Raw genomic sequence first — 21,836 nt, forward strand, 5'->3', positions numbered from 1 at the left:
CCTGTCACTTGCGTAGAGCAGCTTAAGGAGATTAGGAAACTACTGTTTTAATAATGAACTCAAATGCATTTAACTTCGATAAACATTTTGGTTAGAACTTTCACTGACCTCATCTGCACATAACCCTAAGCCAATTCGTGGCTTAGCATGAACGTGCAAATGTGAAGGCTCCTAATGAGAAGGTTGAAACTGCTTTGCTCCTGCTCCAGTCGTTCTGCTGAGCCATGGTTTGACTTAGTGTGCCTTCCAAACCCAAGGCCCTGGTTTAGCTCTCCAAGACAAACCATGCAGCCAAGATTCACCTCATAGTTTTCCCAGCTTGTGGTTTGCCTGGTAGATCTAAACCACAAGCCTGGGTTTGGAAGACACACTAAGCCAAACCACTGCTTAGCTCAACACAGCACAGCAGCAGAATGACGGAAAGGGGAGCGAAACATGTGTGATCTCTCTGGGTAGCCCGCAAGTTTGCTTATTCATGGTTTGACTTAGCATTACGCATGAAATGGGTCATTGTGAAGCTGAACAAAAAAAAAAAAAAATCCCACTCTTCCCATATCCTTCTCTCATCTTGGACCCATATCTGTAGATTCAATGGGTCAATCAAACAGCATATTTAACTCCACTAAATTTTGGATAACAATCCCAATGTCTTTTTAGCGGACGGTGCAAAAATTGAACAAACATAGCTTTCATCTTTGCAAAAAATGAGTAGCGTTTCCCTCTGTTCCCCCTAACTATCCAAGTATATTTTCATCAGCTACACACGTGATTGGAAGGGCTTGGAACGTCTTAGTAGCACACCACATTTTCCACACTTGCCAAACTTCAAACTAATTATACATTACATTTCTCTGAAAAATGTCAAAATATGCAACTACAATGCTGCTATCATCTTTGATCCCTACCTCTGATACGCCTACTTTACTTGAGCTGCTTCTGACTTCCAGATCATGATAAGACTCGTGTGTAAAGGCCACGCTGGCTGAACCAACTCTAGATCATCCAGAAGAAACTTGGAGAAACTGGTCTTAAAATTTTGTATATTGTGACCATGTTTCAGATTTCAAAAGATTTCTGTGTTCATTTGCTTCATTAATGCAGGATTTAAGACTAGTATTTTCTGTAAAATAGTCTTTTCATCTATCTTATGCTGTTCATTGTCATGGCTTGTATGGAGATTGGTAGCAAAATGGCACATACTGTATTTTTCTTTCAATAGGGATCTGTTTAGATTTTGGTGGTCTCCATAAAACAAGTTTACTTATTTAACTTGGAGGGGAGAAGGAGACAAAAATAGTTTGCCTGTGCCTGTAGTTGACTCAAACGTGCAAAAGTCTGTAATTGCCTACAGCGTCTACACAAACATCTCGTTATTCCTTTTGAGTCAATGATCCCTTTTGTTTAGTGAAGGTTCATGCAACAGTTACATTCTAATTATGATCCATTATGACTAATTAAATATTGAAAATTAGATGAAACTTACATAAATTATCAAGTGCTGTCCTGCAACAAGACAGAAGGGTGGCACCAATAGAGCAGAACCATGAGAAAAATCAAAATGGTCCAAACCAATATTTATGGAGGAATCTCAATGCATTTTTGTTCTTTAGCTATTCCCCAAGGGAATATTTTTTTCTACAAAGATGACCCTATTGTCTGGTCTTGGAGACTCTTAAGAAAAGAGTTTCTTTTTTAGTGTTCACATGCCAAGGAAGCAAATCTGTCTTTGCACAAAATATCACTTTCCTGAGATGGAACTGAAGGTTTGAAATGTGTCAGGATCCTTTCATACCTTGGTTACACCCTTTTTAGATTTTGTCCAAACATTGTCCTCAGTAAGATGCCAGAAAGCCCTCCTGGAAGTCAAGCAGGAAGAATGAACGCTGTTAGGAAGCAGGGAGAAATTACCAGATTCTTGTTCTAATGTGTGATTAACGGATGCAGAGTTTTCAGACCCTTGCCCTTTTGTTTTGTCTTTAATGGGCTGCTTCAAAAGGTCCTCTACAATTCAGCGAATTGTTTCTTTTACTAAAAGAGTTTTCAGTCCAATCTGCAGCCTGGTACCACAATCTGAAACACACAGTGCTGCCACCCAGAGAGCCCGGGGCTCAGAGGCATCCCTTATTTCCCCCCCCCCCCAAGAAATAAGTCTTTGGTATGCATGGAAGAGAATGCCAGTATATGGGCTTCCCAGAAAGGTGGAAAACCTCTGCCCATATGGTCCAGATCACAACCATTTCAAGCAAGGAAGAGATAGATTTCTACATGTTGCAGCCACCACATGAAATAATACTGTTTTCCATTCTACCATCTTTTGAACTCTACAACAGTATATTTCATACTGTTCACGGGGGAAACTATACCAAATGCTGCACTACGTTAAAAGACAGACAGACAGACAGACAGACAGACAGACAGACAGAGAGAGAGAGCAAACTGTACCAGAACCTTTCTACCTGACGGCCTAGTTCAATTGTCATTTATTTTCAACTAGTTTTTCTTTTCTTTTTGAAAGCTTTGATAGTTTTTAAAATGCATCCCCATCACAGTCTGAACTAGTGCTGTCATCCTCACCACCTCATTCTGCTGACCCCCACTGCTCCATGTGAAGGCTGTTTACTAACAGCAAACCCCACAGATCAGGCGATTTTTCACAAAACCATCACAAAAACCTTTTAAAAGAGTAGATCTGATGCATGCGAGCATAATGGCTGTTTGGCTATTTATTTTTTTATACCTCTTAATGTATTAAAAGATATATCTCTCTAAGCTGTGCACAAGAAACGAAAGCAACAACAGACAACTTAAAAATACAGTGGTACCTCGGTTTTTGAACGTCTCGGAAATCGAACGTTTCAGTTTTCGAACGCCGAAAACCCGGAAGTAAATGCTTCCATTTTCGAACGCGCCTCAGAAGTCAAATAGCTTCTGCTGAGTTTTTTTCAATTTTTCTCACTTAAATTTGCAGACCGCCGTTTGCGCCTCAGTTTTCGAACGTTTTGGAATTCGAACGGTCTTCCGGAATGGATTACGTTCGAAAACCATGGTACCACTGTATTACAAAACACAAGTTACATATAGGTCCACAGTTATATATACAGACACAGTTACATTAATACAAAGTTTCTAATATATAAACATGAATATCAATTCATTTTCCTTCTGACACACCCTCTCTCTCAGTCTCCAGATTCTCACCCAGGGTCCAAACAGACTCTAGCTTACCCACAAAAATCTCACAATGTGATGAGCACTTGGAAAGAGTGGACATCACTCTAGTCTCTCACTTTTGACTTGCTTTTTATGGGCAGGCCCAAGGTGAATAGCCTTCCTTAGGCTGCCTTCATGTGTCCCATTCAGCTACACTCAGTTCTAGAAGCAGCGGATTTGTTGAGTTTCCCAGGTGGTTCAAAGAACGCAAAAAGGGGGCCCCCTCCACTCGCAGCTCTTCCTTCACCCTCTGTCATCTTCTCCTCCATCTTCTTCCATACACCATGTAGTAACAGCAACCATAAAGGTAAAGGGTAAAGGGACCCCTGACCATTAGGTCCAGTCATGACCGACTCTGGGGTTGCGGCGCTCATCTCGCTTTATTGGCCGACGGAGCCAGCGTACAGCTTCCGGATCATGTGGCCAGCATGACTAAGCCGCTTCTGGCGAACCAGAGCAGCACACGGAAACGCCATTTACCTTCCCGCTGGAGCGGTACCTATTTATCTACTTGCACTTTGATGTGCTTTTGAACTGCTGGGTTGGCAGGAGCAGGGACCGAGCAATGGGAGCTCACCCCGTCGCGGCGATTCAAACCACCGACCTTCTGATCGGCAAGTCCTAGGCTCTGTGGTTTAACCCACAGCGCCACCCGTGTCCAACAGCAACCATACACAGACATTTAAAATGTCATCTGCAAAGTGGCTGTAACATGCCAGCCAGTCGCACTAGAATTACTTTAGTATGAGGCTTCAAACAGGTGGCCATATGAAACTGCCTTGTTCTGAGTTCAGCGTATTGTCTGCTGCACTGGCGTGCCTCTCCAGGGTCTCGGACAAAGGATGCTTTCCTACCTGTCCTGCCAGTGCCAGGGATGAAACCTGGGACCTTTCGCATGCGAAGCACGTGCTTTAGTACTGACACTTTCACTTTGCACTTCACTAGCACAGTGTTTCCCAACCTTTTTTGGGCAAAGGCACACTTGTTTCATGAAAAAAATCTCGAGGCACACCACCATTACAGCCCCGTGACGTCAGCGCGCAGCGTCACGCCGGGAGGGACATGAATTGCTAGCAAATTACATAATCACCTCCTTGAGGGCTGGCTCATCTTCTCCGAAGGCAGAACCCCATTAATTAACAGCACAGACTCACACCATAGCCAAGACGAGGGGGGAAAACCTCAGTCATGCACAGTCATGCACATGTGGGGGCTAAATGAGGACGAAGACCGGGCAGAGAGCAGGGTTCAAATCACCCCACCTGGCCAGGACAATCCCTGGGTGCTCCCTTGGGCCACTCGCCTGACCCACCTCGCAGGGCTGTTGTTGCGAGGATAACATGGGGAGAACCACGCGCGCCCCCGGGAGCTCCTTGGAGGAGAAAGCGGGCGATGAATGCAATGCACGAAATATATGAGAGGCGACCAGGTTTTGCAGGTGAGGGGCCCCCGCCAGCCTCCGCTTCCAACACCCGGCACAACGACGCTGAAGTTTCCCCCCGTGCTCGGCTCGGGGAGCAGCGCTGCTCCCCCCCCCGGCTCCCCTTCGCCCTCCCGGCTCTCTCTGCCGCCCACTGGGGACCCCCCTCACCTGCCAAGTCCGGAGCGCCGGTGAAAGTTGCATGCATGCACGCAGGGCGCCGCGTTGCCATTGCATTGCACTGCACTCCATGCAACGCCTGCACGCATGCATTGCCTTGCACGCCCGCCAAGGGGTCTCCCCGCGGTCCGATGCGTCCCCTCCGGCGCGGATGCAGCATTGCAAAAATAAAACCCCCCCGACGCAGCCCTACCTGGGGGGCAGCCTTCGCCTCCGCCGCTCCGCCTCCGTGGGGATCCCCGGGCTCCATCCTGCCGCCCGATCTCCGCGGGGGCGCAGGCAGGCTGTGCGGGGTCTGCGCGGAAGAGCCCCTGCCCGTCCGGCCGCCGCCGCTGCGCTCATTCCATGGCCGGGAGAAGAGCGCTTCAAACAAAACGTCCGGCCCGCCAGGCCACGCTGGGAAACGTAGTTCGTGCACCCCGCGCGGGCGCGGAGCCCAAGGGCGAGGGGACTACGGATCCCGGCAGCCTCCACGCCGGGGATGGAGGGGGAGAGGCCGGGTGCAGGGATGGAGGGACGGGTGGGCGAGCGAGTGAGTGAGTGGCAGCCGCCAAGCCTTGGCCGAGAGCCAGGAAGGGCCTCCCTGGAGGAGGAGGAGGAGGAGGGAGGCGCAGAGCGGGAGGGAGGGAGGGAACCCCAGGGGTCATCTAGTGACGGCGCCCCAATCGAAAATTTGACTTTTTTTAAAAAAAAAAAATCTTTCGATTTTTTTAATTTTTCCCGCGGCACACCAGGCAACATCTCGCGGCACACTAGTGTGCCGCGGAACAGTGGTTGGGAAACACTGCACTAGCATATGACAGGCATAGTCTTTGTTTCTAACAAGCTTTGATGGTATTAAGGAATTGGCTTTCAAATTGCAATATTGGGAACTAAAAGCACAAAAAGCAGACCCCCAAATTACCATAGAATAACCAGGCATCAAGTCACTAAAGAAAATGCACCAGATCCCAAAGTTGGTAAGGTTCCACGGAAATTCATATTGTACCAGGCACGTCCGACAGGTAGATCGTGATCTACTGGTAGATCACTGGATGTCTGTGGTAGATCACTGGCTCCCCCCCCCCAAAAAAGAGCTCAAGAACTCTAACTCCCCTAAAAAAAGCTCAGCAACTTTGACCTGAGCCCCTAAAAAACGGGGGTAGATCACTGCCAGTTTTTAACTCTGCGTAGATTGCAGTCTCCTTGGGAGTTGGCCACCCCTGGCATATGAGAAACAATAAACCCATTAAAAGAGTTACATAGATTGATTTCAATGCCCTGCAGTGTGATTAGGTTTTGTTTGTTTTGCCTTGCGAAATGAAGAGGACCCTGAGACCAAAGGCAGCTTTCTTTTCCCCAGGCTTCTTATTACCCTCAGTATTTGGGATGCAGCTGTCAGTGAGGAAGACTTGTTCTTTTAACTGAGACGTTTGTTGCTTATCTCTTTCTTCTGCTTGTTCCATCTGTCCGGCCATCTGCCTCCCAATGACCCTGGACTGCTTTCCATTCTGTATTACAGGTCCACACGTTCCGAGGTCCACATTGGTGTGAATACTGTGCCAACTTCATGTGGGGACTCATTGCTCAGGGAGTCAGATGCTCAGGTAATCTTAAAAATCTTATTGACCAGGCCCTTAACCCCTGAAAAACAAAACTGTAAATCTCTTTCAAGGGACGATGCAGAGTGACAATGCCCACCTAAATTAGACAAAGCATTCTACAGTTTAATCATCTTCTAGAGCAATACACACACACACACTTAATAATAATGATGATGATGATGATGATAGTAACTGGTTTAAAGTGGATGTCTCCATTTCACTCAATGAAGTCAACAACTGGTGTCTCTATTTTTTTCTTTAATGAAGTTCAAAACTGGGAAAGAGTGGAACTTTTGCTATGGGAAATCCTGGCTAAAATTTGAATTCTAAGCTTAAAATATATGAGTAACTATTGAGCCTTTTGGGGGATTATAATGGACCTGATAATCCAGCAACTAAACTGCTCAACTGGACTGGACTGGACTCCATTTCTAACCTCACTGACCTATGGTTAATGGGTACTAGTCATATTGCTATTATTGGTTGTTGGCATTTAATATATGTTAGCTACCAATTGCCAACAGTGTTGTTAACTGTCCAGAAGAATTTAACAGTGTACGTTCTGAGCCTTTAACAGAGATTTGATATAAAGAAATAGGTAATCATAGCTTTCATGTGATGAAGTAAAAAAATATTGCCTGCTGATTCATGGGTTAGGCACCTCTGGCCCTGCAGATATTGTGGGGACTGCGACTCCTGTCCCTCTTGACTAATGGACATATTGTCGGGGGTTGATGAAGCTTGATAGACAGCCACAGCTGAATTAGCTGGTGTAGTTCTATGAATGTGCGACCCAGAAAATAGGCACAGTTGCAATTTAACATGCCAGAGGGTAAGGTGAGTTAGGTGGGGAAGATCTGTTATGCCCCAGAGCTCTTGGATTTGTGGTGGGGGCATCATACTGCCATTTTATATTATGGTGCCTAAAGCTGGGTTCTTTTCTCGGTCAACCATACACAATATAATTATATGACTTAAATGACCGTTCCTTGGTATTTTCTTGTCAGTTGTCATACTTAAGCAGGTATGGGCTCTTGCCAACAACACTGTAACTTGACTCCCAACTCCCAGCAGCCCCAGCCAGCATGTCCAATCATTTTAGCCCCTATAAAGAGCTATACACAGGTCTCTGTGGCTGAGATGTCCATGCTAAACACAGGAGACCTGTGTGACTTCAGGGTCCCTTTAAGCTCGCAGACTCCCTTTGCACAAGTAACACAAGAGGTTGAGTCGACATATAACTAATTATTCTTATAAGAACTGTACGTTTAAACATAATATGTCTGGCTGGATTTGTGTTCATTCTCTTTAAGTATTTAACCTGTGAAAAAAAGTATGTTTATTTAGTCCAAAGCTTAACGTTCTGCTTCATTAGGTTACCAATATTTAACTCTAAGCAGACAAACAAGTTTTTAACTACACAGGAAATGTTTAGCAAGAACTAAAAAAACAAAAAACCTAAAGGGAGTATCTTAAGTACAGCTGGCTGGGTTTGTTTAGATTTCACTGAACAATACTGTATTATGCAGATAGTTTCTGTCTGAACGAGCCCAATAAACCAAACAGATTTAGTTAAAGGCACAGAGGTCCTTTACCTGTGGGTATCAAATATTACAAGGAAAGAAACTGTTCATGTTTAGCAGTGGAGTCAAGAATACTTTATGTTGATGGCTGAAAGGGACAGTGATGATTCTGAATCACACTGTGTACTTGTGAGAGTTAATTTTTATAAGAAGTGCAGAAGTCTAAGCCTGCCCAGAATCCCTAATCTCGGTGTTTGAAGCCCTGCTTAATGAATGAGGCAAGCTCTGGTTAGTCATTTGTACAGGTAGTTGACTCTGCACATGCATAGAGCCACACTTTTATTATTACTTCACATGTTCCAATGAAAGAGCAATAAATCCAGTTTTCTAGGAAATGAGTACAAAGGTTATCTAATAAATGACAAGCATATATTTTAAACACATATTCATTTTTTTACCGTTCTCAAGCTTCCCCAAACTAGCGCTTAATGCCAGCCAGATGTTGCAGACTACAGCACCTGTCAGTCCAGCATGGCCAATGGGTCAGGGATGATGGTCAGATGAGAGTACATCTGGAGGGCTTTGACATGGGGTTTACCCTTCCCTACCCAGATACAACAGAAGGCTTATTTTCTCTTGGCTGGAATAGCTGGTTTCCTTGAAGCCTAATTGCACACAGGGAGATGGAGTTGGCAGCCCCCCTCTCCTAGAACAGTGTTTTTCAACCTTTTTTGGGCAAAGGCACACTTGTTTCATGAAAAAAATCACGAGGCACACCACCATTAGAAAATGTTAAAAAATTTAACTCTGTGCCTATATTGACTATATATAAAGTAATTCTCTTGAATAGGAATCAAATAAACACAAATCAAATAAACACAAACACTTAACATCAGTGGTGAGATTCAAAAATTTTAGTAACCACTTCCGACATTCAACACTTAACATCAGTGGTGAGATTCAAAAATTTTAGTAACCACTTCCGACATTCAAGCATGGTTTAATATTTTTTTCTCTAATGGCAAACAAAAACGTTGCGGACCGTTCTCTGCTCAGCGGGGATCGATCCGCTGATCCCCGCTGAGCCAGCGGATGACAGCTCCGTCTCCGCACTGTGTGCGGAGAGGGAGATGTCAGAGCCCCGCTGCTCTCTATGGGGAATCGGATGAGAGCGGACCGCCTGTCCGCTCTCATCCGATCCCATCTGATCTCATCCCCACCCAGGACGGATGGAAAATAGGGTGGACACAGTCCGGCACCCGCCTAGTGGGCGAAAATGTGACATTATTTTTTAAAAAAATCTTTCGATTTTTTCAATTTTTCCAACGGCACACCAGGCAACATCTCGCGGCACACTAGTGTGCCGTGGAACAGTGGTTGAAAAACACTGTCCTAGAACATCACTCCGCCTCTGTTGCAACTAGGCATCCGTTAGGGGCCATGGGGCAGAAACTACACTTAGGCTGCAATCTAGGAGTAAGTCCCACTGGTATATGCAGGTGGCGCTGTGGCCTAAACCACTGAGCCTCTTGGGCTTGCCGATCAGAAGGTTGGCTGTTCAGAAGGTTGGTGAGCTCCTGTTGTTCTGTCCCAGCTCCTGCCAACCTAGCATTTCAAAAGCACGCCAGTGCAAGTAGATAAATAGGTACCACTGTGGCAGGAAGGTAAATGGCGTTTCCATGCGCTCTGGCTTCCGTCACAGTGTCCCGTTGCACCAGAAGCGGTTTAGTCATGCTGGCCACATGACCCAGAAAGCTGTCTGTGGGCAAACGCCGGCTCCCTCAGCCTGAAAGCGAGATGAGCGCTGCAACCCCATAGTCGCCTTTGACTGGACTTAACCATCCAGGGGTCCTTTACCTTTTTTATCTAAGTCCCACTGAACTCAGTGGAGCTCGCTTCTGAGGAGACACATATAAAATTTTACTATAAATGTAACATTTACCACCTGGATGGGCCTGGATTTCTTGAAGAGCTCTTGTATCCATTACAGTCTTGGTCCTTAAAATTTGTTTTAATTTGTTGGAAGCCGCCCAGAGTGGCTGGGACAACCTAGTCAGATGGACAGCATACACATAATTTATTGTTGTTATTGTTACAGTTACCTGTCTTTATTTCAGTTAGCACTGAAATGATCTGAACATCTTGTCAACCCATTTCAAATATATGGGTTATATATATTTCAAATATATGGGTTATATATATTTCAAATATATGGGTTATATATATTTCAAATATATGGGTTATATATATTTCAAATATATGGGTTATATATATTTCAAATATATGGGTTATATATATTTCAAATATATGGGTTATATTTATTTCAAATACTGTATATGGGTTATATATTTGTGCCACAGGCACTTGGAAGCATTTCCCACATTCTCCACATGGTGGCCAAAAAATATTGTTTCAGCCTTAACAGTTGCTCATATGTGCTTCATGTACCTGCTACATTACTAGAGAATTAGAGTAAGATTCAAATGTTATATTACATAGGGCTGCCATACATCTGGGATTCATTCATCAGAACGTAATTCTCAAAAATTGGTTAAAATTTCTGGGGAAACCGAGCCATATGGCAGCCCATATCAGAAGTTCAACAACTTTTGTGTCCGGATGTTCACTTTTTGAAATATGGCAACCCTATACTCATAGAATTTCATTCCTTCGCATATTTTTGCCTGCCAACCTTTGTTATATTTACAAATTGAACTATTGCCCTGTAATTTACTGTGTGCGGTGACTTCCTTAAAAGTAAGAGTAATTGAGAGCTAAGATGTTCACATGTAGAATGTTGTCATTCTTTCTGAGAGTAAAATAGAAAAAACTCAAAGTATCACTAATACTTTCTTTACAGACTGTGGATTGAACGTACACAAACAGTGTTCAAAATACGTCCCCAATGACTGCCAACCAGACCTCAAGAGAATCAAACGAGTCTACTGCTGTGACCTCACCACACTAGTGAAGGCCCACAATTCACAGAGACCCATGGTAGTGGACATATGTATTCGAGAAATCGAAGCAAGAGGTATTTATGTGTTGATGAAATAGGATTTCCTTCACTGGGTTACTGAAACGCTAAAATAATATCACTGGCTGACAAACATAAACAGATATTATGTTACAGAAAACTAAGTAATTTTAAATTACTTTATATTTAAAAGTTTCTTTATATTCCTTTGTGGGGAAAGGTTTTATGAACAAATTGTTTAAAGCATTTACTTTGAAGAACAACTTAACCTCATTTGGTTGAGGAAGCGAATTATAGTTCTCTACTACCACCACACAAACAATGTGCATTGTTTTAATTATTTAATATACTTAGCTATATTTTTCAATGTAAAAAACTATGCCCCCTCACATTTAATTTTTCCAGTAAATATTGCACTTTCCGATTAAAACTGTTGGGAGCCATAGTAAAATCCAATTGCTTTCAAAATGATAACCAAGCCTATGTCGCAGAAACTGATGTGAAATGAACAAATGCATGTTAAGATATTAATGCAAAATAAACTCTTAGCCTATAAATAATAGAAGAAAATACTTATAGAAGGCTTCAATAGGGAGAGATATAAATTCAATCAATCAATCAATCAATCAATCAATCAATCAATGTGTATATCATAAATCAAACCTAGAACTGTTATAGGAAATTTAAATCTCTTGATTGTGCCACCGGGGTTGTGTCCAATTAAGTTCTATGCAGTGTAAAATGGACAGGAATATATTTAATTAAGTTAATAGGCCAAAGTTAGTCATTTCCAGTTAACCCACATTGTCTTAGTAGCTGAGTGAGTTTAGATATTAGAAGACAATGGTATGGATCCAGTGCCAGATTTATGTACGTATAAGCTAAACAAGCTATAGCTTAGGGCCCCACTCTCTTGGGGCCCCAAAAAAATTTTAAAGGGAAAAAGCTGGATGTACATTTCCAAAATATAAGATAAGAAACAAATAAAATAAAACCTACATACAGCAACAGTGTTTTGTGTTGTGTAAGCTCCTGTGATGTAAGTAATAGGCCCCACCTGCTAGCCTGCTCCCTAAAATATCACTAGTTTGCTCATTTCTATATATAGGGTGCCTGCATTCTGCATGTGCAAATGGTTTTAGATACCCATTAGGTCCATAAATGACCATGTAGCATATATTCAACACAAAAAACAGCGACAATTTGTTGTTGACAAAGGACAGCTGGGCATATAAAGGGCCCCATTACCTTCAGTAGCTTAGGGCCTCATCAAACCTAAATCCGGCCCTGTGTGGATTCCAAGAGAAGTGAAATTTAGGAATTTTACAGCAGTTTTTGATGCCCTCTTCCCACCTGAAGCCGCCTGCGCCCCCACTCCCAAGTACCCACCCTTCTGGACAATGTGGGATGTGGCATCTGAGGCTGTTGGAAGAGGAGCTTTGAAGTTTAGAGAATGAAAGAGCCGCCTTTTGGAGGATTTCAGATGGCTGCAGGGACAAGGAGAGGAAGGGCAACATTCCTTCCATGCACTTCCTCAAATTGATTTCCGCTACAATCCAAGCCATTAGCTTAAATTAAGTCATCATCCTTATGTGGGAAAGGTCACACAGCTTAGTAAGAGAACTAATGGTTTGCATGCAGGAGACCCGGTATTAAATTCCTGTTAAAAAAAGAGAGAAAGGGCTAGCAAGCCTTGGAAGACTCTGTGCCTGAGACCTTGGAGAGCGGTTGCTAGGATAGAAGGTTCAAGGCCCTTCCATGGTCACATTCATCACTTGAAGCATCTCTCTACTTCCTTGCAACGCTCAGTTGTTACAAGATGAATTGTACCCTTGTGCTTAAATAGTGTCAGCCTCCCTTTCAAGTTATCTGTTATAGATCCTCAAACTGATCCCCCAATTTTCTCCCCTACACACATGGTGTGTGGAAAAAACCCTCATTCTTGAAAAGCTAATGATTGCTGTTATGGGCCTAAAGGGGGCATAACTAACCAACTGTGAGAGCTCTGTCAAAAGATGGCTATATGATGAGTAATTTCTCTTGTTCCGAGAATTCGGGAGGCAGAAGCTAACTTGTGAAAAGAAGTAAAAAATAACTGGAGTGTGAAAATGTATCCCTATCCCTAGACTAAACAGCAGCTGATGAAATTTTTGCCTGCAGGTTTGAAGTCAGAAGGGATTTACAGAGTCTCGGGGTTCACTGAACACATTGAAGATGTCAAAATGGCCTTTGATCGAGGTACAGTACATTTTAGCTGTGGAAAGCCTGTCGGCAATGTTTTAGCTTTGGAAAGCTTCTACATACCCTGTGTTCATTGGCGTTGCACATGTTTTGATGGTGTAATAATGAGGAGGCTGTTTTCCACCCACAATACTTTCGGGGTATTTTATGATGTACTGGTTTCTATTGACATTTACCTCGTATGTTAAAACATGTATTGGGGTGAGCAGGAAGATGCACAGCGTCTCAAAATAATTATTATTAATAATAATAATAATAATAATAATAATAATAATAATAATAATAAATTTTATTTATATCCCGCCCTCCCCAGCCGAAGCCGGGCTCAGGGCGGCTAACAACAATAAAATAGTACAACATTCTAAAAACATTTCATTATAAAAATTAATTAAAATCAAATTGATGGCAACCATTAAGCTAAAATTTTGTGAAGATTGCCAAAGGAGGGAGTCAGACTGCGCCCTGACCAAAGGCCTGGTGGAATAGCTCTGTCTTGCAGGCCCTGCGGAAAGATGTCAAGTCCCGCAGGGCCCTAGTCTCTTGTGACAGAGCGTTCCACCAGATTGGAGCCACAGCCGAAAAAGCCCTGGCTCTAGTTGAGGCCAGCCTAACCTCTCTGTGGCCTGGGACCTTCATGATGTTTTTATTTGAAGACCGTAAGTTCCTCTGTGGGACATACCAGGAGAGGCGGTCCCGTAGGTACGAGGGTCCTAGGCTGTATAGGGCTTTAAAGGTTAAAACCAGCACCTTAAACCTGATCCTGTACTCCACTGGTAGCCAGTGCAGCTGGTATAGCACCGGGTGAATGTGATCTCACAGTGAAGACCCCGTAAGGAGTCTCGCCGCGGCATTCTGCACCCGCTTGAGTTTCTGGGTCAGTCTCAAGGGCAGCCCCACGTACAGCGAGTTACAAAACACACCTATTTGAACTGTTTCGTTTCAGGAAGGACTATACCACATTCTGTTTCTGCATATTAAATTCTGCCCCACCATCTCTAAAATAATGAGGGTCTAAATTACATTATCACTATACTATAAGGACAGTTGAGCTTTAGAGTAAAAATCAGGTCAGTATATTTGTGACTGTTAATTCCACTGAGTAAGCTTGATAGGAATAATGTTTATTTATTCTTCCACGGAATGAATATGGATGCTGTACAGCAACAGTCACTCACTGTGCTGGCATTGTTGACCAGTTCTGTTCCTGCTAGCATATAAAACATTCATTGTACAGCTTGTTCATAGAGTTCTCATTGTGACAAGTGCATTCTGAGCTTTAGTTGGTTGTTTGTCCTGCTTGGCACCACACATCTCATATTTGAGGGTTGTTACTAAAGAAGGATCTATATCACTATTTTTTTCTGCTTTATTTGGTTTTTTTGCAAAGAGGCATTAGCCTCATTGGCACTTATGGGAACTTTTTTACTAAGCCTCATGGGCACATGAGGGGGTTGATATTCAGGGAGACATGGCTAGCGACTGAAGAGATAAACCTCATCCCCTCTTTTGTTCTGCCCTTCATAACTGCAATTAACTTAAGAGAAATAAGAGTTGTAATACATGTTATGCATTAAGCTTTGTGGGTAGATTCACCTTTAGTGTGTGTTATAAACTATGGGCAAACACAAGTTCTCTTGTCAGCTTGTTTAAAATATGGCCACTGAACTTTGAGATGCATATGATTCCTAACACAAGGAGACTACAGAAGTGACCTGTTCCTCAACATGCCACCATAACTTAACATAGGAATTTATTAAAGTGCTTATATACTACTATTTCATTTTTTAAAAAAGCAGTTCCACTTCGTAAACAGCTGCACACCAACAGCTCATCACGCCAAACATCTTCCCTGTGTTTGGATTTAAAATAGCTTATAGGTTGTATGAATTTGCTAAATTTGCAAGAATTGTACTCTGGAAATTCAACAGTTGCAGAGATAGTTATGTGTAGACTAAGATGTTATTTTTCTGGTTCATTCCTCATTGGTATTTTCCACATGCCCACCCAGGTTGCTTTCAAAATGTTACTGTTTTTTTAAAAAAAAATCTATTCAGGACAGTGAGCTGTTGAGGACAAAGTTGCTAAACAAGCAAACAAACAAAGATGGCTGCATGTGGCTTGTTTGTGATGGATCCCTTGACCGAATCATGGTCAAACGCCTCCAAAGTACTGCAGCTTCCTTTATCAGTACCATTGCTCTCTAAAACTACTTATTTTCTCCAGCCGGCTGATTCTTATTAGCATCCAATAACACTAATTTTCAGAATGAGCAATCATTTTTACACCTGCAGTTTGTGGCCTATTGCAGTTCACAAAATAGTACATTTGTTTTCTGGAGTGCCTTTTGAACGTTTGAAAAGAAAAAAAATACAGTGATGGAATCCATAGGTACCATAGATTCTTAGAGCAATTCCAGTTTGAGCAGTGCTTTCCATCAGAATTAGTGTTTTGATTTGCTATGTGTCTAGAGCAGGGGTCAGTGAACTTTTTCAGCAGGGGGCCAGTCCACAGTCCCTCAGACCTTGGGGGGGGGGCGGACTATATTTTGAAAAAAATAATAATAATGAAGGAATTCCTATGCCCCACAAATAACACAGAGGTGCATTTTAAATAAAGGCACACATTATACTCATGTAAAAACACCAGGCAGGCCCTACAAATAACCCAGAGATGCATTTTAAATAAAAGGACATATTCTACTCATGTAAAAACACACTGATTCCCGGACCGTCCGTGGGCCGGATTGAGAAGGCAATTGGGCCAGATCCGGTCCCTGGGCCTTAGTTTGCCTACCCGTGTTCTAGGGTGCACACATTCCTGCCTTTTAAGTGGCCTTCAGTCTTTCCCCATCTGTTTAGCTTATAACAGGAAGAGAGATACTTATCAACTTCCAAGTAAAACTCCTCCATGATATGACTTGCTATGATAACCTATGAATGTCACTTTTATTTTGTAAACTTGCAAATAGCCTGGAAAAGGGATATGGCATTCTGTTTTACCATATCTGGCTGGATATAGAGGCAGCTGCAGTATTCCCCCCCCCCCCCCAGCATTTGCTTTCACTGTAGCACTTTAGATCTCATTGTACTGCAATTAAATAGAGCTGTCCAAACAACGTTTTATAATACTAACGCTACCGTACCAAGTATATGAGGATAAATATGAGTCTGGCTGGTGCAGAATAAACACTGTGATGGAAGTACTGGTGCTGTATTAGGGTAAATTCTAATAAGCGGGTTCACTCTGCTATATCAGATACATAAACTGTTTTAAAGACTTGCTCCCCAGTCACAAACACATTTATAATTACACTTGAAGATTCATTCAGTTACAATTTAGCTCCTTCCTAATAAGTGTGATTATTGCTGAGGTTTTAAACTTACAATTTGGCCTTCACGAGTAACTCAGCTATACATCTGCTCTAAAGGAAGTTTTTGTGGATATATTTCATGTCGCTTCAAGTTTAATGCCACAGGTTTCTTCGCAAAACAATTATTTATTCTGCTAAATACAAATGTATTTAAAAACTTTATTGCAGGGCTTTTCATAAGCAAAACAAAGTACCGTGACGTAGAGGAAGGAATAGGTACAAGGACTTATTTTAAAGCAAGACCTGAGAAAGCAGGTGTATCACTTGTTTTCTAAAGGGACAGAAGAGTGGATTACTTCTGAACAAATTTAAACTTTGTGCCTGAAGACTGAACTACTTAGTTCAGTAGTTTTAGGAACTACTTAGTTCCTAAAACACTCTCTCTCCCTGCTCCCCCCCTCACCACACAAATAAGATTTTATACTCATGGTTTTATAATAGTTCCTTATGTGCTGCACTGATAGTTTCACTGAAAGGTATCCTTAAATCTTTTAAATAAAATGAGATTGGTCTATTATAGTACACTGTTCAAGGGACTGTCTTTGAAATGCCTTCATAAAAACATTTCAGCTAGTACAAATTGATCCAGCAAATGTGTTTGCTGGAGCCAGTGTATGGGAACGTGTAACTTCTTGATTGTTTTAGCTTTACTGGCTGAATAAACTCAGGGGTATATAACTCAAGGCGTTCACTTTGAAGCCTTAAAAGAGTTTGGGACAAGCATTCATAAGGGAACATGTCTTCCCATATGGTCATATGTCCATCCACAGAGGTGACATCGGAAGACGCAAAGGCACATCCCAGCTCCATCCGAGGTATAGTTGGTAGGGATGTGTGAAAAGGTATCCTATATGGTGTCCAGGTTATGAAACTTCTTCATTTTCCAGTGATTCAAAACCCAATCATGAGCAATGTTTGACAAGATAGCTCAAGAATGTATTTGGCGAAAGAAAAAGTAGGACCTTTAAACCATCTCATTCTTTTCTAGATGGTGACAAGGCAGACGTCTCTGCCAACATATATCCAGACATAAATATTATTGCTGGAGCACTGAAGCTGTATTTCAGAGATCTGCCTATCCCGGTTATCACCTACGATACGTATTCCAAGTTTATAGATGCAGCAAGTAAGTACTGAGGCATTTCATTTCTTTATATAGTTTTGTCATAACCTTAACCCTACAATTCTAAAACTCCTGCAGCAGCAGGAATACTGGATTTGTTTAATTGTATTTTTTTATTGAACTTTGAAATCTGCATCTGATAAAGCTTACAAGAATCTTGTTTTGTATCACGTAGAGCTCTCCAATGCTGATGAAAGACTAGAAGCTGTCCACGAAGTGTTGATGTTACTTCCTGCAGCACACTACGAGACTCTTAGATACCTGATGATTCATCTCAAAAAGTAAGCGAATCTGCCTATAAAAGGAGGTTTGATCATCTTTCTTTCGTCATAAAGAAATATGCTTAAAAAAACATTTTAAACCATCACTGCAGAAGAAATTTCTGGCAACACTGCCAGATGGGTGGGGTATAAATAAAAAAATTATTATGAGTAATTTTAGTAGTAAAAAAATCTTCAAATTTTAACCAGTTTTACCAATCAACAAGTCACAGCCATATAAGTAAACCAGAAGTGTTAGACATGTAGAAAGATACCCGAGAGTACAATCAGTCATCATAGAGATCACAGTTAATTCAAAACTTTGTTTCCGAGTGGGTTCACACACAAAAAAAGTTTAGTTTATTACTAAAAGTGTAGAAAGAAAATTGACCACCAGTTTGTCCATGGAGGCCGTTCACAAGGAACTCTCCTGCCCACGTGTAATTGTGCCCCCCATTCAGAAAATGTGAGTGTGCCGCACTGATCTCCTGTCTCCATTTACCATAAGTGCACGGGGTAACTTACCAACCTGCCAACACTGACGCCACTGCAGCTTTCTTGGACAGAGCAGTTGCACAACAAATTGACACTGCGGTGGGAGCTGGAGCCAATATGGTATAGGCCTGTGGGTGAACCAACAGAGCCATTATGATACAGGCCCAACCTTATTCCTGCCTTGTCCTACAATAGTTCCATCTAGGTTGCCAAAAAGTCAGTGTTGGAAAGGTGGCTCCAGCTCCCCCCGCCCCCAGGCCACTATTGCAGTGCAGAAACAACCATTATTGTGAAGCAAACATCTACTATATATTTTGAAAAGTAGTTTCTCTGTGCCCTATGCATTTGGACACCTCTTAAGATATACGGAAAATTTGCATGACAGTTCCTAAGATCAAGGAGCAGGTCTCTGTTTCTGTTTGGATATAACCTTGAATCAAGATTGCTAACTAAGCCAGCCATAGGCAAACTCGGCCCTCCAGATGTTTTTGGCCTACAACTCCCATGATCCCTAGCTAACAGGACCAGTGGTCAAGGATGGTGGGAATTGTAGTCTCAAAACATCTGGAGGGCTGAGTTTGCCTATGCCTGAACTGAGCTTTTCAAAACTGCACTTTTTTGTGTGTTCCTAGAATTCCCAATCAGTTCTGGGTATAAAGAAAGGGTGGGAAAACAGTTTAACAGAGATATCACTTTTCTTTCACCTTTAGGATTACCATGAATGAAAAAGACAATTTTATGAACGCTGAAAATTTGGGAATAGTGTTTGGACCTACTTTAATGAGACCCCCAGAAGACAGCACTCTTGCTACACTCAATGACATGCGGTACCAGAAACTCATTGTGCAAATATTGATAGAAAATGAAGATGTTTTGTTTTAAATGAACAAAGCTGTAAACTCATGGCCATCTGCTATGAAAATACAAGTTCAAAGGGAAAGCAAATTCCCATAAGAAAAAAAAGGGTAGCACATTATTTTCTGCAGTGTTGCAGATGAACACCAAAACATTTAGTTAAAAGGGTATGTCTTATAGACATATGCCTCTTTTTTAATTATTTAAGAAAGAACAAAGGTCAGAAGAAAAGCATCTTGCCTTGTATCTTTTGCCTTGCTTCCAGTGTTAACGATGTAGAAAGGTTACAGACTGTTCTACTGTAACTTATTAAAGGACACAAACTTTGTATTTTATTTAGATCATTGAAGCAAAAAGGTACTTTCAACCTGATGCTCAAAGTATTATGCTGGCACAGTTCCTATTGAAAAGAACTGGGTCAGCATAGCAGACTTGTAGGATTGTAGTTGTAAACCCTGATTCAAGGAGGGTAAACCATATTTGGGGGAGGGGAAAACAGGTTTCCCGCATCCCTTTTTGGCATGCAATGATTTCTAGATCATGGTAGTTATGTGGAAATAAGTGGCATTGGACTTGGTGGGATTTATTTTCCCCATGACAACCATAATGTAGCGCTCAAGACATGCTCTCTGCTATTTCAGTTGTGTTCCTCTTACTGAAAATAATGGCAAATTAAGTAGTAGGATTGTAACAATGTCCATGATCTGATTCCAAGCAGAGCTTCTGTACAGGCAGGGTCTTCCTGGTTTCCTTCTATGAACTGTATAATGCCCTGTAAACAGAACAAATAATTTCTGTATACAGTCGTACCTTGGTTTTCGAACAGCCTAGTTCTCGAATGTTTTGGCTCCTGAACGATTGAAACCTGGAAGTGACTGTTCCGGTTTTCGAACGTTCTTTTGGAAGCCGAACGTCCAACGGGGCTTCCGATTGGCTGCAGGAGCTTCCTGCAGCCAATCAGAAGCCACACTTTGGTTTTTGAACGCTTTGGAAGTCAAACGGACTTCCAGAATGGATTCCATTTGACTTCCGAGGTACATGGGTAACATTTCTATTCACGCAGGAGAAAAGGAAGACCCTACATTCAGAATATTTTATCTTGTCCAACATCTTAAGGAACAGGTTGTTTGTCAGTATTAGTTTTTATAGAGGTATACGATTTCTTTCTAATTAAGGCATAATTATACTATGTCTAAATGGAAACAAACATGTATTTAAAGTATATTTTTACTTCAGTTAGCTGCAGGAATGTCGTTTTATTTTAGCAATATATAATTCAATGCGGTGCATTGATGACTTTCCGTATAGTTCTCTTAAGCATTATTGCTATGGATATTGAAAACATTTACCACTAGTGCAGTATTACCCTGACAAACCTCTTTCATTGCAAATGCTTTTAATGAGACTTCATTTCTCATGCTCATCTTAATATTATTTGGTTTGTTATGTTCTAGCAATTCATGTTCTTTGCTTTTAGAGGTATACAAATACAGTATTCTATTTATCCACCCTCCTTCCGAAAAGAGGAACACCAGAGGTTTATAAACAGACACTAGCATCAACTACTACACGTAACACATTTTTTGGAGTACAGTAATGTTTAAAATAAGTGATGCCAGAATATTGGATATTACCTGGCCTTGCTTAAAAGTTAGCACTTATTTAGGGTTAATTATTATTATTTTATTTCTAAAAATCAAGTTGCATTACTTTGCTTCTGTATTTATAAAAGTAAAACATCTGTAAAATTACACACTTTTCTTCAGTGTCTTCTGACAAATTGGTTAATAAAGGAAAGAGAGGTGAAGGATAGAGAATTGGTATATTACCAAATCTCATGGTGGGTATCTTTGAAAAGGTTGACCTCTCAATGCAATATAATGAAATTCATCCTAATATTAGACTTTTTTCTCACATGGAATTTTCTCATCGTGAGATTTTTTTGTACAAATATTTCAAACACAAAGGTAGCATAGTTTATTACAAAACTGAATTTGCAATACAAAAGACTCTATTGAGCTCTGCTCTTGATTTGTACAAATCCTAAGTTTCAAAACCCAATTATGCTGTTTTCTGAATTATTTCAGGGAGCATAGGTTTCTATTCAAATTGGGGTGGGGAGTGTGCAACATGGATAATGAAGAAAGAGTAAAGACAAAAGGAGGCACATGAAATAATGTATATCAGTTATCCTTTACATAGGTCACCAAGGGCTAAGTAGACAGACCCAGGCTGCAGGCCAGATGTAAGTGAGGTCTGCTTTGCTGGTACAGTGCTAGAAGGGATTCTCCTAAGTTGTACAGATTTCAATTGTTGTAGGTTTATGTACTAAATACTGTCATAAAATGGTATGGAAATGGTTTTATTTTGTGAAGTGAAATATGCTTTGTAATTTATGATAGTGTAAATGGAAAGGGGGGGAAATATCCCATTAAATGTGTTGAGTCCCTGTCTGTAATTTTCACTGCAAGCGAAAACACTTGGTTTCTCTATGCATTTTTTTTTTAAAAAAATGGTTTAAAGATCTGCACATTTTTCATACAGTTTACATTGCAACAAATTGTTTAAAAATGATTTTGCTGATAGAACTAATATAAAA

The 21,836-nt window shown here is 41.6% G+C and overlaps 1 protein-coding gene across 2 annotated transcripts in view; it reads left to right on the forward strand.

Annotated features, from left to right (window-relative positions):
* The window catches only part of CHN2 (chimerin 2), a 153,760-nt gene extending 132,074 nt beyond the window's left edge, over nucleotides 1-21,686 (forward strand). For both annotated transcript variants that reach the window (XM_083468388.1, XM_083468389.1), the window contains 6 exons: nucleotides 6,312-6,396; nucleotides 10,777-10,950; nucleotides 13,054-13,131; nucleotides 17,493-17,630; nucleotides 17,803-17,908; nucleotides 19,093-21,686. In XM_083468388.1, coding sequence (XP_083324514.1) covers nucleotides 6,312-6,396; nucleotides 10,777-10,950; nucleotides 13,054-13,131; nucleotides 17,493-17,630; nucleotides 17,803-17,908; nucleotides 19,093-19,264 — 753 coding nt within the window. In that variant the 3' untranslated portion in view covers nucleotides 19,265-21,686. The remainder of the gene's footprint in view (nucleotides 1-6,311; nucleotides 6,397-10,776; nucleotides 10,951-13,053; nucleotides 13,132-17,492; nucleotides 17,631-17,802; nucleotides 17,909-19,092) is intronic.
* Nucleotides 21,687-21,836: the final 150 nt, after the last annotated feature.

This window comes from Podarcis liolepis (genome assembly GCF_965112155.1).
Source record: "Podarcis liolepis genome assembly, chromosome: 12".
Classification (NCBI taxonomy): Eukaryota; Metazoa; Chordata; class Lepidosauria; order Squamata; family Lacertidae; genus Podarcis; species Podarcis liolepis.